Source organism: Apis mellifera, linkage group LG7 (assembly GCF_003254395.2).
Source record: "Apis mellifera strain DH4 linkage group LG7, Amel_HAv3.1, whole genome shotgun sequence".
Taxonomy (NCBI): Eukaryota; Metazoa; Arthropoda; class Insecta; order Hymenoptera; family Apidae; genus Apis; species Apis mellifera.
The window spans coordinates 411,468-429,857 of record NC_037644.1 but is presented as its reverse complement, the minus strand read 5'-3'; the positions used below and the strand labels follow the sequence as shown (position 1 = coordinate 429,857).

At 31.7% G+C, this 18,390-nt stretch overlaps 1 protein-coding gene across 2 annotated transcripts in view; it reads right to left on the bottom strand.

The window, feature by feature from the left end:
* LOC412994 (octopamine receptor beta-3R) overlaps positions 1-16,794 on the bottom strand; it is a 109,029-nt gene extending 92,235 nt beyond the window's left edge. Inside the window, exons 1-3 of one of the 2 annotated variants that reach the window (XM_006557667.3) lie at positions 16,233-16,794; positions 7,865-9,229; positions 5,399-5,636 (exon numbers count right to left, since the gene is read on the bottom strand). In XM_006557667.3, coding sequence (XP_006557730.1) covers positions 5,399-5,636; positions 7,865-8,509 — 883 coding nt within the window. In that variant the 5' untranslated portion in view covers positions 8,510-9,229; positions 16,233-16,794. The remainder of the gene's footprint in view (positions 1-5,398; positions 5,637-7,864; positions 9,230-16,232) is intronic. The other variant, XM_006557668.3, reaches the window with a different exon arrangement.
* Between the last annotated feature and the right edge of the window lie 1,596 nt (positions 16,795-18,390).

Here is an 18,390-nt window from a genome sequence, read left to right as displayed (position 1 = left end):
AATTTCAATTAAACTATATGAAATTCAATTCTAGAAACTTAACAAAATTATTGAAATACAGAGTTCGAGATAATTTTGAATAAATCCTTATAATCTTTTTGAAAATTTCAAATCCATCCGTATCCACACGTATTATTTTGTATTATTTTGAGTTAAGCTTTAATTCAAGTAATTGTGCGATAACGAAATATTTTCCATTAACTTAATTTTGTTTAAAACTGTGTTTGAAACTGATTCAAATGTGCAACGATAAAATTCCACCAAGAAAATTTGAAAGACGTTCGAAGATGTTTGGAAAAAATTGAAAATTGAACTGTCGTTATTTTCTATCTTCAATCTCTCCATTGCTATAATTTTCAGTCTTTACCGAAATAAAATTGCAGCGATGACAGGATACGTTTGAGGGTCAAGGTCGGCTGACCGACGAGTCCTCTGCGCACCGGGGAAAGAGGAGGGTGACTTGCAGTCGATTCGTAATTTCGTTGCAACTGCAGTTGAACAGGCGCGCTCGTAAATTTCCGACACGTATCGTGGTGTTACATATTAATGACGGGTCATTAAAGACGATATAGAATCGAGCAAATCTCTGTTTATTGTTTGTCATATTAATCACTTCCTCCTTTTTCGTCACGTTCGAAATGCGTCACAATGACGTTTCATTCGTTTCTTCGATTCACGAAACTCATATCAACCAACGACTTTGTTCGATCAAATTTATCATTGAAACATTATAAAATCCAAACAATTTAAGTACTTGATTATTTAAAATTCAAATTAAATTTATAGTTTTAGAAATAATTAAGTTTTTTTTAAAAAAAAGTCAACTATCTGTTAAAAGAGAATAATAAATACTTTGGATTAAAATAATATTAAGATAATTTTAAATTCAATTTCCAACTAATTTGAAAATTCTTTAGTTTTTTTAAATTAGATACAAATTTACTCTTATTGAATTTTATTTGATGTTTGACGTAGAAAGTATTCCAGAATTATTGCTATAGAAATTATCTATTTGATAGTTTATGACTTAAAAAATATTATTTTCAATGAAATCTGCAACTATTCCACCAAGAACTTTGTAAATTCATACATTTCGATTGTATGATCGATAATACATATCTACACTTATTCTTGAATACCTTCTATTTTTATTAGTATAATACGTTAGAATTTTTAACAAACATAAAATATTCTATTGATTCAAAAAAATCATTATAATAATCGAATAAATATTTACAAACAAACAGGTAAGATTTTTCCAAGAAAAAAACGGAGAATGATATAATATAGCAAGTAACGATTTAAATGATATTTTGCAAATCCATTTGACGATCTCTTTTTACATTAATACCTTTTTTTCGATTGACTGATCTTTCGACACCCACGTTTGATCAGTGTATATTCACACTATATATTCACGTCGCTCCATTGTATCGTTCTTGTTTAGAACTCGACTCTCGCTTTCCGGTTTGAACAAAGACAAAGCATTCGTTTTATCGTTTGCAAACAATATTCATACGTACAATACACCTATATTTTGGATGATTTCCGACTTTTATAGGTTTGCTGTTAGCTTAAATGAAAACTTTTGATGCATTGATGCACAATGGATCGAAACTTTAAATTATCAATTAATATTTAATAATTTATGCATGATTTGTCGAATTAAAAATTATTGTCATTGTTGAATATTTAAATTATTATGTAGAAAAGAACGCATCTCGATGATTTTAATGATATTATCGATCAATTTATTAGAAATAATAATGAAATATGGTTTCATTTGAAATCTTATTCTCTGTATTAGCTATTTCCTTCTAAAAAGAAGGAAATAGTTCATGAAACGAAACTTCACTAATAATAAACGATGAAAATATATTCCTCTCGAATACCAAGTTCGTATCATTATTATGGAAGAAAGAAAATCATATATTTGTGAAAATATTTGTTCTCAGAATGCTGCATTGTGAACAAATCCCATCTATGTCAACTCGAATGCCGTTTTAACGATTCTCGAAATCAATCAGTTTTTTCATTCGTTTATAATCGTTAGAATGAATGGATTATCATCATCCAACATGGGAACGAAAATAGCCGAAAACCACGACTTTATCAGGAAACCGCAAAATCCCATTTAATCGGTTCAATCGTTTTAACCGCTTTCAATCGGCGCCCTTAATTGTAAACCGCAGTGACTGTCGATCAAAATACAATTGTAAACTTCAACATTCACGTATTTTTCATTGATTTCGAAAGCTCGTATTTATTCGATATTTTTATCCTCGTTATATCGAAACAGATTGCAGAATAACAAAGATATATATACTTTTATTAGCAACGGAATAATTTTATATCAAGTCTTCTTAATCTCTTGCAGTTGTGATCAAAATCATTCCAAATATAGAGATTCTATGACTCGAAATGAGATGAAAGTTAATCACGTTGAGAACATTATTATTAAAAAAATTAAATTTAAAAATACATGAAATAGAAATAAATTTGGCTAATTTCCAACGAAATATGATTAAATAATTGATAGGAAGATGTTAAATTAGAACGTGTTGACAAATGAACACGTTAAATAATCAATTGATCAATTAAAATATATATATATATTATTAGTGAAATAATCAACGATTGAGCAGACAAATGTGCATTCGAATGTTTTAGTTGTATTTTCTCGAAAATGAAGTTTTGAAGAAAATGTTATATTCTACATTTTTTATTTATTTTTGCATATAGATCTGTGTTCCATACATTATCTATTCATATACAATTGGGAATAAGCTAGGTGCATGTGTATTTGATTGAAATACATTTTGCTGAAAAATGAAACTCTTACTGTTATTTTGTTTTCCATTTTCTTCTTCTATTCTCGTTTTATTTTCGTTTCTTATTTATACAATGAATATTTTGTATTCAGCAGTAAAACATTAATCGATAATAAATTAAGGAAATTTCAAACAATATAATTAGCTATAATTTTACCATTTATTATCATTCATTATATGCTTTATTTATTTTTATAAAAAGTTGAATCTTCAATCAAAATTTCTCACATAGAATTATAAATACATAAATTTAATTTAAAATTTAAAAATCATAATTGAAGTGTAATGTAAATGCATCCTCTAATTTATTATTAACAGGAAATAATTCAAATTAAAAAGAATTTTTAACGATTCGTGCCTGATATTTCTTTTTCTTAAAGAAAAGAAACGAAGAACATCGATGAAATTTCTTGTTCGACGTGTTTCCAACTCGATTACACAAGAAATAATCCTTCTTCCATTGGTTAATCGTCTTACGAATCGCGTGTCATCGCGGTCTTCCGCCTTGTTCCTCAGTGTCCGCTAATACTCGCTCCCCCCCCCCGATTGCTATTTTCTCCAACGATACGCCCTTGCACCGTCATTGCAATTTTAAAAAAAGGAGAAAGGAAGCGGTGAATGCTCCTGCAAAATCCTCTTATCTCGTTAAACTATATATTGTATAATACCGTGCACAGACTCGTGCCGAAAATGCCGAGGAAGATACAATTTCCTGTCGTCTCTGCGACTTCTCCCAGATTTTAAAGTATTTCGCGTTAACGTTGTTCGTCAACCGGAAATCATGCTCTTTTGGAAATTTCTTCCAAATATTCAACCATCTCGTGGAAATTTCTTATTTTTTTTTTTTTTTTTTTTCAATTGAATCCTATTGAAATTCTTAGCGAAACTTGATTGCACGAGATACTTTTATTTGCATCTTGTAATGCGACTTAGAAAGTTCAGTTACATTGCTCTATATATAATTTTTTTTATATTCATCTGGTTTATTTTTTAATTTTGTACAAAGTGTATTTCGCTTTTTTCATGAATCGATCGTATCGAAATTTATGATGTTCAATGTTCGAGAGAGAGATCCAACAATGATATAGTAAGATTCATGCGTATAATAGTAAGATTAGGATAACCATTACCTATCTAAACCGTCCCTAGATAGATGAGATACGTCATCCATAAATTTCCTGTGTCCCATTCACAAATGGAAATTTATTATGTTTATAACAATATTAGTAATTTATCAATTACTGTTATGGAAGAATATTACTTTTATATTATTATTATCGCAAATATGTCAAAAATAAATAAAAGATAACTGTATTTTACAAAATGATTTAAAAAGATAGGAAAAATTTTAATTGTTCGTCTGTTAATAAAAATAAATACAATACGATTTTATAACAAGAAGATTTATCATTTTTTTCAAATAATTATAATATTATATTATTATTTCTTATAAAAGCATTAAATTAATTAAATTATAATTATGATTTAACAATGTAAATCAACAATATCCTTTTTTATTCTTAAAGAATGTAAAAGGATTAGAAAAAATGAAAATAATTCAACGAAAATTTATAAATTTGTAAGAAATCTTTCATCACCAAATATTAGATATTACATCACGTGTTTAATTAATCGTTTAATAAAAATTCTTCGAAATCAGACGAGAAATTGCAACTTTTGTAATCAATTTTAATTAACACTCGTTTTCATTGACGATGCTTCCGATATTTCCAAATATTTCGATCATTGACGACCGTTAATTTGAGAAATTAAAAATTAATCAAGATCGTTCGATCGATGTTTTAGCTTGAAGCTTGGCCAAAAAATGAATAGCACGCAATGATCGAGAATATTTTTAAAAAATATAAAATGAATTGTGTAAAATTGTGTAAATATAAACGTAAAATAAAAATTTCATATTTCATAATTACTTTGGGAACCATGAATTAGATATTTATAACATTTTAATTTCGAAACGTTAAATTATTTATTTTTCTTAACGTAAAGTTAACGAAAGAGATTATTCTAATATTTTATGTAATATAATTCTGCATTTACATGATTCATTTTAAATTTAACGCGATATAAATCTTCCTTTTTTAAAATTCTTAAAAGTCATTTGTTTTCCAAATGAATGCCTTCTAAAGGTCTTTATTTTAACTTTGAATATTTCATCCTATTAAGTATTCTATGAAAACTAGAACAATGGTTACCTTCGTGCTATGGAAACTCGTCTAAAACTTTCTAACAATAAAACAAGTTAAAAAAATGAAAAGACAGCCAATATATCCTTATTCTATAACCTAAAAATTATCAAATTTTTCACACCTTCGATTAAATATTAATTTTTATTATTTTTAACAAAACGCGTTTCTTCTTCATCTGAATGAAATTCATTACTTTCGAAAAGACGGATATATCTCAAGATTGAACAATCAGAAGAGTAAATGAAACAGATTTCCTGAAACGTCAGAAAATGACTTTGAAACAAGTTTGCGCCGTTGCAACAATAAAACAGGAAGTGGAGACAACGCTAAAACGTTTTACGTGTAATCGTGCAAACTCACCGGTTTCGGCAGCCGCTTGGAGCAGCATCTGCTGGTGATGGTGTTGCCTGGTCGAGGACCTGTGATGGTGCACGCTGTTCAGCACGATGTTGCTCGACGTCCTGCTGAGCGCCTTCCTTTGTCTGACCGCCTCCTTGTAGATCTTACAGTACATCACTATCATCACCAAGCCGGGTATCCAAAAGGAGATGCACGAGCTGATCACAGCGTACGGCCGGTTCACCACGAAAGAGCAAACCTGCAACGATGGGGATACGCTATAACATCCTGCTCCTCAGTCTCGGCAATTTATCTTCCGATCGATACGAGATTTACATCGGGATACAAAGGGTTGCTTTAAGATGGTAATGCTCAGGGTGAAAACACCTGAGGCTTCGACGGTAGATCCTAAAAGGGAATATCCATCGCGTGTTTTTCGATATTGATAACGTATGTTGCTATTCGCACTTAAAATGTTTATTTAAATTTTTTATGGCAAAAGTTGTACATGTTTTGCTTTAAAGAGGGTGGGTTGTGTTGTTGCTGGAAGCTAACGCGTAAGTGATTATATAAGTAAATGAGATTATTGATTTATTATGTATAAAGGGTGTGTGAAGGGTACTTGGATTAAGTATATGCGAAGTGGTTTAATTAGAATTATGTCAAAATTTCGATAACTAAGAGAACATATTAGATGTCTAATCTTAATAGAAATCTCATCCTATTGATACACCTATCAAATTGAGAATATATTTTGTGTATGGTTTTGAAAATACGTGACAATAGATTTATTCTTTTTTATTTTAATATTCAAGGTTATGTCTCGAAGAGAATATGCAAATTTCTTTTAAATAAAAGTTATTCAACTACGAGTGGCAATATTACGAGCATTCTTTTCGACGAATCAAAGGGATCTTGTCATGTTATAGCGTTGTAACCGAGTTAAGAAAATTTTATCAAATAATTATGTGCGTATCTCGATGATAAAATAAAACTTCTCTGTTTGATAGAATAATTTCCGTTATATAATCTGGGTATATTAAAAAATATACAGTAATAAATTTGTTGCAACGCACGAAGGTTAATGGCATAGAAAATTGTTCGATCGAGTTCCAATTTTCATCAAGGGTTAAGCAAAATTTTTAATTCAATTTTCCTCGTAATGGTAATCTTGTCGTGTATGCGGAATTTATATTAAATCTGCAACATAATGAGATGAAACCTTTCCCCGCGCTTACGTAAACTTCATTTTGAAACATAAATCCACGTAATAATAAACCTAGTCAAGCTTGTGGCCGCGAGTCAACGTTAATTAAAAGAAACGCGTCACTTTTCAATTTCAATTAAGCAAATAATGAAATCAATCAAATACGTTTACTTATTTTATTAAAAATAAATATATTTATCGAGAAAAAAAAATATGTTTCGGTTAAAAAAATCCATTGAATTTACGCACAAATAAAATAATCGATCGATCATTTTCTCGAGTTATTTTCAATTTTTATCTCTGTTGGAATTTTTATAAAATTATTGTCCGATGATGAATCGGTTTCGTCGAAAGAAATCTACGAAGATTTGCAAAAACATTCGTTAAAAAATTGACGAAAAACTGCAATTTAATACCCATAATTGTATCGTCCGATAGTACTTTAGCTGAAAATGGAGCATCGATTCTTCCATGTCGCTTTATTTTTACTATAGTCGAGTATTTAAATTGGATTTGTCTGGCCAACTGGTGAAACAGATACGAACACTTGACGTTTTCATCACAGAGAAACAGAAAGACATACAGGGAATCATTCCATCAGATTAATGAATAATTTTACTTATGTATAATATAATTCAAGAAAATAAGAATAGATCATTAACGTTATAAATTTAATTTTCTAATCTGGTGAATCATAATCTGGTGAATTTATAATGGGATGAATTCACGAGAATGGTGTTCGGCCACTATGCATAACCAAATTAGCCAATCAAGGAAACAATAGTGCAAGTTACGTGGACCAAGTGAAGGACGTGATTGGTCGATTTGCCTATAACGCACGCGTATGCAAATTGAGGGAAAGCCTTGCACAAATCCTCTTATCCCGGAGGAATTATTGTCAGTATTCATAATTTGGTATGCAAGTCGGAACGCTTATTAAGCGGACACGTTACAGGTATCCAGTCGACCGAAAGTCACGTTGTATAATGCACATGAAAGATTGTCCTTACGAAATGCGTGTCACTTTGACGTATAATTATTATCTTTGGACCTCGTAAATTCCCATTAAGAAAGAGAGTACTTTGTGCGTTTGGATCGTGATTAATGATCATACTTTACAAATTATTTTTAAATAAAAGCTTACTAAAACTAAATATACGAATCATCGAGAGAAAAATATATAGCATGCATTAGAATTGCAACGATCGAAAGTAAAATTTCAAACTATGCATACACATGTGATCCGAATACAATGCAAATAATCGACGCGTGAAACTCACCTCCGGATTCTTCACCATGTAATCCAAATGTTCCTGCGTGGTGTACCAACCCATGAATATAGGTATGAAGCTGATCAAAGCGGGCAAAATCCACGCGCTGCCCAACATACAGCCCACAGTCCCCTGTCTCATGATCACCGTGTACTCGAGGGGGCTGACAATGGCGTAATACCTGTCCACGCTGATGCAGCACAGGTGAAGAATGGAGGCTGTGGAAAAGTACACGTCCAACGAGTTCCACACGTCGCACATGAACCGGCCGAACAACCATTTGCCGCCCGACAATTCGGCCGAGGCGTTGAACGTCATCGCGCACATAGCAACAAGGAGATCCGCGGCTGCGAGGCTCACCACGTAGCAATTCGTCACCACTCTCAATCTTCTGTGCCTCCTCACGCTGGCGATCACGAGGGCGTTGCCCAGCACAGCTGTCGTGATTATGCTCCCCATCACGATCCCTTTGATCACTACCACGAACACGTTCACGTTTTCGGGCAGATTCTCGACCGTTGGGTTCTCCACTGGAACCGAGGTGACGTTGTTCGCAGCGGTGCTCGACGGGGTGCTCGCGTTGCTGGAAGACGTAGGGCTGGGATCCACTCGGCTGGGCAGACTCGTCGTCATCGCTGCCATTACGTTCAACATGATGAACCGTTGATCGCTCCGCTCGCGCGGTTTTCTTACTCGATCATGGCCGTGGAACGCGCCTGATCGTTTACGATCATCGCCGTCACGCTTTTTCTTCCTTAAGTTGGTAACAGGTTGATTATTGGAATTTGAAGTAGGTAAAATTGGGTGTTCGTCGAGCCTCTTTTTGGATTGGTAAGTGTTTATGATCGGATCTCTATTTATTAGAATTTGTTTTTAGATCGATAAATACGTAATCGATGATGATATTGATTCGGTTGCTCGAGATATTGTTTTAGATGTTGTATGGAAGATAGGTGTAATTGTTGGCAATTCCTTGAGTGGAATCTTCTTTGAGAAACGGTTGTCTCGACGCATTTGCCCGAACGAATGAGGATTCTCCTCGATGACGTGCGCGCATTCGTGGCGATTGACCATGATCGTTGAATGTCCATTGTTGAACGTGCAATGTATTTTGTTGCGCAATTTCTTTGAATTCGAGGAGGATTAACTTCGTCAGTAGAAAATGTCTTTCCAAGTTGATTCATTAAGGGAAAACATTGTTTTTATTCGAGTTGTACGTTTGATTTCACCGGAGAACACTCTGTAAAATTAGAGTCCAATCTCTGGGATGTTGTTCGACTCGTGTTCCAGAACGATGTCTGTTTATCGAGTTAAACGATGGCTATCGAAAGCATTAGCCTAATTCCTCGTGCCTCTGCCTCTGCCTCGTAGTTCCTGCAATTCAGAAATACGAGAATACGTGCAATTGGTAAATTATCAAAGAATTACGTTACAAAATTTTTGAATAATTTAATTTATCGTCAATAATTAAGATAAATAAAGTATATGAACTCACATATATTTTCTTCGATATTAAAATCTAATTATGCTAATTTAAATCTAAAATTGATATACTTTTAGTAATAACGATCGATCGCATAAAAGAAAAATAATATTTTATCCCACTCTAAAATCTTTCTATCCAGGAAATTCTCAAAACAATTCCAAATATATCTTTAGAAAACTTTACACTCTTTTTATCATTTCTTCTCTCTCGTGTCTAAATACGAGTAGCGGTATAAAAATTCTATCGTTTCCACGATGCAACGGGTGGAGGAAGAGCGCAACAAATGTTTCGCTCAACACGGTGACAAGTTCATCCTTTGCGGACTTCCGTTACAAATTGCATCGATGACGGATCACCCTATCTCCGGGGAAACGGTGGTAAGGAAAAGTTTGCCATCCGGTCGGGCCGTAGTTTCCAGTTAAAAAGTGATTGCACCGAGATGGGGCTATTTGCGAAGAAGATTGCAAGGGGGCCGATGGAATTACGCAGCGCGACGATGAAATACTTTTCCGCATCGTTGTGGGACGAGGAGGCGAATACAATGAAAGGGGCGAATTCCGGCTTGCTGTTCCCTGTTCACCAGACCTTTAATTACAACCGATGTCGCCATAGTTGGCTCGCCATTCGTGTTAAAATGGAGAACGGTTTAATAACATATTCGAATAATTATTTAATAACACGGTGGGATTAGAAAGAATTCGTTCATTTTTTTCTCTTTTATTTAAAAAAAAATATATTAATTTTATCCATGTAATTCGTTTGGTGATCAGTTTTCGTGATCGATCAGCCGATGTTTAATTAATAGTTGTGAAATAGTCGTTGATCGGTCAGAAATCATTTTATTCTTGGTAATTATTTGTACAGTATTGTAGATTCGCGTAGAATTGATTTGAATCGAATATTTTCGTCTCTAAAATGAGAAAAATATTCATTATTTGTAAAATGTATAACGAGAAGATGCATTTTTGTACAATTATACGATTATTTTTGCAAAGTTAGAAACGCGATACGGCAAAAAAGATTTCTAACGCGAATAAAAAAGTATCGTAAAGATGATTTAGTAGATCCCGATGAAGATTTTAATATTACCAACGACAAATGTTCTAGAGAAGATGAGTGAAAATAATTTGTATCCGCATCAAACGAGAGATTGCTAAAATTTTATTAATATCAAAGTTTAACTGAGAAAAAAAATAGGTTTATATTTTTTTTTAAATTCCAGTACTCTGTGAAAAAAGTACTCGTCTTGTGCGACAAATCATAGGATATTTCGCAATATTCGACCGAGATAAACTTTCATTACAAATACATGCACGAATGTAAAAACCAAAGAAATATACGAGCCAAGTTCAAATCCATGATTCTTCGCTAAAAGATCATTTACTTTCTCGTTATCTCTATCTCATGCTATATAAATATCCTTCTACAATAAAATATATATATATTAAAAGTTTCCCCTTTTCCTACAGAACTTCGAACTTCTATCCGTAGAATTTTCGAATTCTACGGAACATAAATTGAAAACTCTTTCCCCCGGACTGAAATAGTTCTCGACATCGAGGGAAACGTGTACGTAACTGTGGTCAAATTTTTAATCGACATCTTATAAAAGCAAAAATCCAATCTCGTAACCATCGGCAGGAAACGAGATGAAAAGAGATAGGACGTGGAAACCGAGCGGAACAAATCGCCCACACAGCACGTGGATGCCAGAAAAGGAGACGGAATGTGTGTCAATCGATAGACGTTCTTCGAAGTATAAAACGCACAGGATAGATCGTGGAACAATTTTATCGGCGGCCACGTCTCGATTCGACCTTTCCACGCTTTGTACTTCCTGTTTATGCTCAACCGTGTTCGACTAATTTCCGCCGCCTGGACGCGTCCCATTCCAACCCATCCACGAATTTTCTTCTTATCGTTCGTCTCCGTCCCAATGGGATTCGAGATTAATTTTTCAAAATTTTCCACGGATGCTGGGCGATGGGCAATTTTCCGAAAGAGAGGAAACATTGTTCCCTGGCAACTGTTGGAAGCGCGACACTGTGTATGCAGATATGTTCCTCCAAGGCCTAGAAAATGGTCGAATAAGGATAAACTAGGCCACGTAAAAAGCAAGCGTTTGAAATTATTGCGACGTTCGATTCGAAAGATTGAATAAAAGCTTGGAATAAGAGAATTGCGAACGTTTCTTGGACAAGTTCACAATGGAAGGCGTTAACTGTAGAATAGTAATTTCGCATGACAAATTTACATTCTCGTTAAATCGTGTTAATTTCTAATTGTTAACTGTATTATGGAGAGTAGAATTAGTAAGTAAAACAAGTAGATACAACTGAAACTCGAGAAGATGGAAATTAGAAGTTGAAATATATTTTCAACAAATTTTCCTTCTCTTGGAATAATATTATAAAATATAGTATTGTTTAAATAATTATATTTTGATCGTATTAAGATATTTTTCAGGAAAAGGAAAATAATAAATAATAAAAATGAAATTATTTGCAAATTAAATAAATTCTAACTCATCTAAAGATCCTTAAAATGAATATTTTATCATTCTAATTCTCATATATGTATATGAGAAATAAAATATTTTCATGGGTAAGTCGAAAGAGAAAGAATTACAATATATATTGTTATTCAATTATAAAAAGAACGATAAATAATTTTCAGTAATATTTCCTCCACACAAAAGTGGAGATATTCGAGCGGAAAATACGAATGTTTGAAAAGAAACGAAACTGATAGAAAAGGAAAAATGACAAACGAAATTGAAAAAGAAGAAAAAGCTATGAAAACAAAACAGCCGACATTTCTCCGTTCAAATGCAACGGACACGTTCGTATATACGAAACCCAAATTTTTCTCTCTCTCTCTCTCTCTTTTCTTCCTTGAGTAAAAAATAGGTTAGCCGCATTTGGCGAAGTGAACAGAGTGTTAATTAACAGGGTCGCCCTAGCGAAATTCAATTTCAATTTTACAATATTCGAATCCAAGGCAATTTATTTTCACGAACGAAAACGATGCGAGACGAAAACAGCATTTTATTCTGTTTTCTTTGTCTCAAGATAGATGAAGCTGCATCGTTCCATTCTTCTTTTCGCGCAATTACGATCGTACGATTAAAATCCTGAGAAAAAAGAAAGATAGGGATATATCACATACACATAAACATGTTTCTTTCGACTTAATCGCACCAGTCATTAGCTTGATACTCATTGGATCGAATCTTTAAAGAGATTGCAAAGAGAAGTTGAAAATATTTTACCATTATCAATTTTAATCATAAAATATATTTTTACTTATAAATGGCTAATTCAGAATTAATTTTTGCAGAATTCTATTTTCCTAAGATCCATTTAATTCTCGTGTTAAAATATACGATCAATTATTAAGTTTCGAAAAGCTAAATAACTCATCTTGGTAAAATTAATCAGGTTAGTTTCTGCGTGACTTCAGTTTCCAAGATATAATGCAAAAACGCTATGTATTTAATAACGCTTTAATAACATTATGTATATTTAATATTGTGCAAATTTCATAATTCGCGCGTAAAATGTCATCCAAAGTGTATTTAAAAAGTAACAAGAATGATTCTAAACAAATAATATTTTAAAACATATACATTTCCAATCTACCTTCGGTATCAATTTCAATTCGATTCGGATAATACAAACGATTCAACAAAATTTTATAAGAGAACGGTACTATCGTTGTTATTGATACTTGTTGTTAGATAACCAATAAAACTTTACGTAACAAGATAAGAAAATTACTTCAATCCCATTTCCCAATTAAACAAACAGTGGAATAAATACAAAGTCGAGAACAATCTCATCGATTATCCTTATTACAGTGTTCCATTAACGGCCATCTTGCGTTTGAATAAACACACGATTGTTCCGTGTTTGGGCGCAGCATCGAGCGGAAATATATGCGAGAAAAATATTTGTAGACGAAAATTCACAATCCAATGAGAATAAGCGTGATCAATTAGCGTGACAGCTAGTGTTCAATCGATGTGGGAGAGCGTAACGCCTCCCAGCTACGCGATGGACCAGAACAATTACTAATTGGACTAGAGTTGATCTCTGGTGGCCAATATCTCCTCCGATTATATCCGGAAAATAATCGGAATTCGATTATCATCTATACATACCCGAATAATTTGGATTGTAATTATTGAGATTTTAGCGTAAGGATAATCGATATTTCGATTGAATTATTTAATAATTTCTTTTTTTTTTTTTTTTAACATGTACAATCATCTGTTCGTGGAAGCTCAATGTGAATTATCTCGAAGTATATAAGAGCGTTTCATTTATAAGTCTTCTAAATCTTGTTGCAGTACATGGAATGCAAAGAATTAAACATTTACAAGATTTTATATATTCATTGGACACGTTTGAAGGATTAAATGAAATAAATATATAATAAAATGTCGATCGAGACTTATTTATTAATGATTAATATTAATATTAAATAATAGTAAATAATTGAAGTTTATATTAGATGAAACTAGGTGGAAATAAAGTGAAACAATTCTATCTGTTATACTATCCTCTGTATCTCGATTTGTCGTATAAAATAACAGTGACAGATAATAAAAAACGTGAGAGGATGAAACATACTAAAACCTATTAAAAGAAATTCACTTATATAATAATCAAATACGACAAAATTATTAAATCACGTATAATGATATTAACTATTTTGAAAATAATTTAAAAGAAGATACTTTCTTTATCCAATTGTAACATGTCTGACAACAGATGTTTCATTCTCCTTATATCCTCTTTCTTTCTTTCTTTCCTTCTTGTATTATGTCATATCTTCTTTATAAGCTTTATAAGTTATATATGTATTAAAATCTACAATAAGATATGATTTAACATTTAGATAAAATTTTTAATATAACTAAATAATATCAAGTAATAATATAAATTCTAAACAGTAATAAAGATACTTTTCAACAGTGATAAAGAAAAGAAATGAATGTCATTAAGGACATTCATCTCGATGTTAATGAAAAGCTATTTTCATTTCAGAAAAGTTGAATAATGTTTTTTAGCGATAACAATGGTTTTTATTATTCATCGTGTATAAATATGGAGAAAAATCGAGAAACAATTACACTTAACCTCGAAACCTATAATAGTTACAGACCATTACCAATGGAAAATCTTGAGACAATGAGCGTTACAAATACACATATACTTAAGTATACTCTCGATGCAATGGAAGATGTTTCGATGGAAAATAATTTAATCTCTATTGCGGAAGATAATATACGAACAATTGTGCGATATAATTATTTCTTTTAATAAAAAAAAAAATTGTTTTTGCATCGTTAAACATTTTATATTGTTTGATTAAAATATATCATTAATATATTTTTTCTAATTTTATTTTCATTATTTTCCAAATTAAATAACAAGGAAATTGCAAGGAAAAGCAATTAAAAGAATTATGTTTCATCGTTATATGAACAATAATGTTTCACTTCGAATATTTTATATTTCTTTTATATTGTTTTTAATGATTTTAATATTTTCTAGCTTAATATCGTATAATTTTAGCATAATAATTTCATTTATTTTGTTTTTTTATTTTTTTTGACTATTATCGGAATATCTGAAATTTTAACATTTTTAAAATATTTCTCTTTTAAAAAATCGATTGATGAGTCATGAAGTTAACACATAAATTGCTTCCGGCAACAGAGAATGTACAAAGCCAGTTCAAATACCGTTGTAAAAAGTTAATAACTGCACGATAACGACGAGGAACCACGAAAAATTTCATTTCAACACTTCAACACAACGAAAATTCAAACACTTAGCATTTTCAATCAAATAAAAATATATGTATATATTTGTATCATACTTTACATATTTTACATACTTCGAAAATAATAAATAAGCAATAATTATTAACTTATTAAAAAAATCCTTAGATACACATGACTGAGAAACCCTGTGTTGCTTAAAGTAAATGATAAAGTATAAATATTCACGCTGAAATATTTATCGATAATAAATTGTCAATAATATTGTCAAATTCCCGAAGGAGGAAAATTAAATTATCAGAATTTAATTCATTAATAAACTAATGCCTACAAATTTTACGTATTTTAAAGATAATAAATCGAAGTGAATGAATATTTAAAATTTTGAAAAGATAAAATGTCATACTTTGTATATTTATAGACAAGCATCTGAAAGAATCATTAATGAAAAATGTATTAATGTCAGGAAGCTATCCATGGAAGAAGAGATTAAATTTATCTTTTCTATATTTAAATTTATAGAAAGATATTCGTATTATTAGAAGTTTCTTTCTATATTCAATTCTAAATTCAACGTCTAAAATTGAATCCTTTCACAATAATTATTTAATCATTTATATAGAAAAAAACGTTTTATCAACGTTTTTTAAAAAACAAAATTTCTAAAATTCTTGCAGAATATTTCTTAAAACAATTTCTAAAATTTAAATTCTCTCCAAAGTATATTACTTTTAATATTCTCTCATAATTTAATTTTATTAAAACCCTAATCTCTCAACCCTCTTAAGGAATATTATAATTTTAATAAATAATATCTAAAGCAATCTAAAAATAATCACCTTTACTAAGTCGCTTTATTAATCTCTACAAAGAATACGACACAACGAAGGAAATTTTCCTACCAAACTTTTATAAAATAACAAATCTTAATACAAGTACAAAATAATTCTGAAAACAACCCATTAACGAAGATCCTACTCGAATTCATTGGCGAAGAATCATTGGCACAGAGACATCGAGTCATTAACGACACGAATAAAAATCGTATACAATCTCTAAATACCTTACAATCGTCACTTAAACTAATCCTGAAAACTCACCCTCTGGCCGATAAACACTGCATTACCTCCGCAGAGAGGAGGATTCACATGGAAACAAGCAGCTCGTCAACATCACAGAAAGATCTTCGAACAAACACGAACAAACAGCACAACTCTAAATTCATCCCCTTTCTATTAATAAATCCCCCCCTGACACTTTCACCGCGGACATTTCAAGCGGAAACTGACCTTCCCGCCGGCGTGTTGAGCCTCTGCTCAGCCTTTACCATGCACTCGTGTATCCTTTCCAATTAGAGCAACGAACAAACGAACAACTCTCGAGCGAGACATCAACCCTTTGTCTCGATATTTCTCTTTGTCCTCGACGCATGGTGTGTACCGAATAAGAATAACGTATTCATGGTGCGAATTTGGTTTCAAAAGACGCGAGGTCATCGGTTGTTCGCGTTACAGGCAACGTTAAAATCCGAGGCGTGGATCGGCAGGGAAAGGGTTGACGGCATATTTTCATTCATCGTTTCGAACATACACCGTGTAGAAACGCGATCGCGGATCAGAGCCGCGAGGCCGGCCGCTTATTTCAGCGGGTCAGAGCGCACTGTCCGCTTTGGGAAGACACCGATTGATTTGGCCAACCGCCGTGGATGGCGCCACCGACGTCGAAAACAACCCCCTCCGAGCGCCAGGTGCGATGCACCAAGTTTCTGGCGAGAAAGAAGGGCGGCAGCGGCGGAGAGGGATGCCACCCTCTTCGCCGCGATAAGCGTCGCACTGGCAAGTGCAAGGTTAATTGGCAGAAGCGACCGGAATGATTTCTCCTTCCCGTGGACTGGATTCGGTGCTGTCGATTTTTCCACAAATATTCTCTCGCCGATGATTACACAACACTTTTCGCGCAACGTTTGCGCTCGTACTTGTGTGTTTTTCACCGTTGAACCTGCGATCAGATTCGCCTGTTATCATTACTTCTTAAGTCGTGCATACTTTGTAGCATCTCGATCGATGATAAATTGTTAAAAGTTCGATAATTATTTATGTTCGTTGAGCATAGAAGGATGTAACGAAAAGTGAATTGAAACTTTTATTTTTCGATCCTTGGTCGATTTTATTTCATTTGATCCAGAGATAAAATAAATCTCTTAAATAAGAAATGAAGTTTAATTTTTTAAAAAATTTTACATTAATTTTTAGAAATTTATTGATGTTTAAGGTGAGTTATGCATTACGAATATTTTTTTTTTTCCTTGCAGTATTGGAAACTATAATGATTCATGTCCAAAATAAATCTCGTTAAAAAATATATTATTTTCGACAAAATTACAATTATTTAAACAAATGCTATCTTTTTTTATTTTATAACAAATAAGATCCAATCATTTTTTTAATATCATTTTCTTTTTTCTTTTTTTGAAACAATAAATTACAATAATTAATTAAATATTCACTATGAAATTGATTATACATTAGATTTAACTTATTACATCGTTAATTAATTTGATTGAAATTCGATTGGAATCAGGAAAATTCAGCCGTGATACGTATTTCCTTAATTGAAATCAATTTATTAAATTTCGCTATAACGATGAGTATTTATTAGATTATCGCTTTATAGAAAATAATACTTTTTACTTTTTATTACTGATATACTGATATAGAGATTGTTGAGAGATTGTTATATTTCTCTTAAAATAACATCTAACATCTAAATTAACATAAAATTCTAATTCTATGAATAGTAAATGTGAGGTTCTCTGTTGAAATATATACATTGGCTGTCCTATTTATTGCAAAGTTTCAAATAGTTTAATACAAATATAATAATAATACAAATATAATAATTATAATATAAGCTAATTCTAAATATATTCTAATTCAAATTATAAATAAATTAGGCAGAAATGATAGCAAGCATTTATTATTACATGTTTAAATTTAACATGAATATTCTATAAACTTAAACTATTTTAAAATTTTGTTTGAATTTTAAAAACTTATTATTACTTTTCTTTTGATAAATCGTAATATATGATAAAAAATAAATAAAAAATAAAATTTTCACATTATTGCTACGAATCCTTTAATTTATTAAAGTAAATAATAATACAATTTTAAATAAAGTTTAAATAAATTTTATTCCCGAAAAATTGTTTCCGCCTAAAGAAATCTCATCAATCTCGTAATTAACCAACTCATTTAT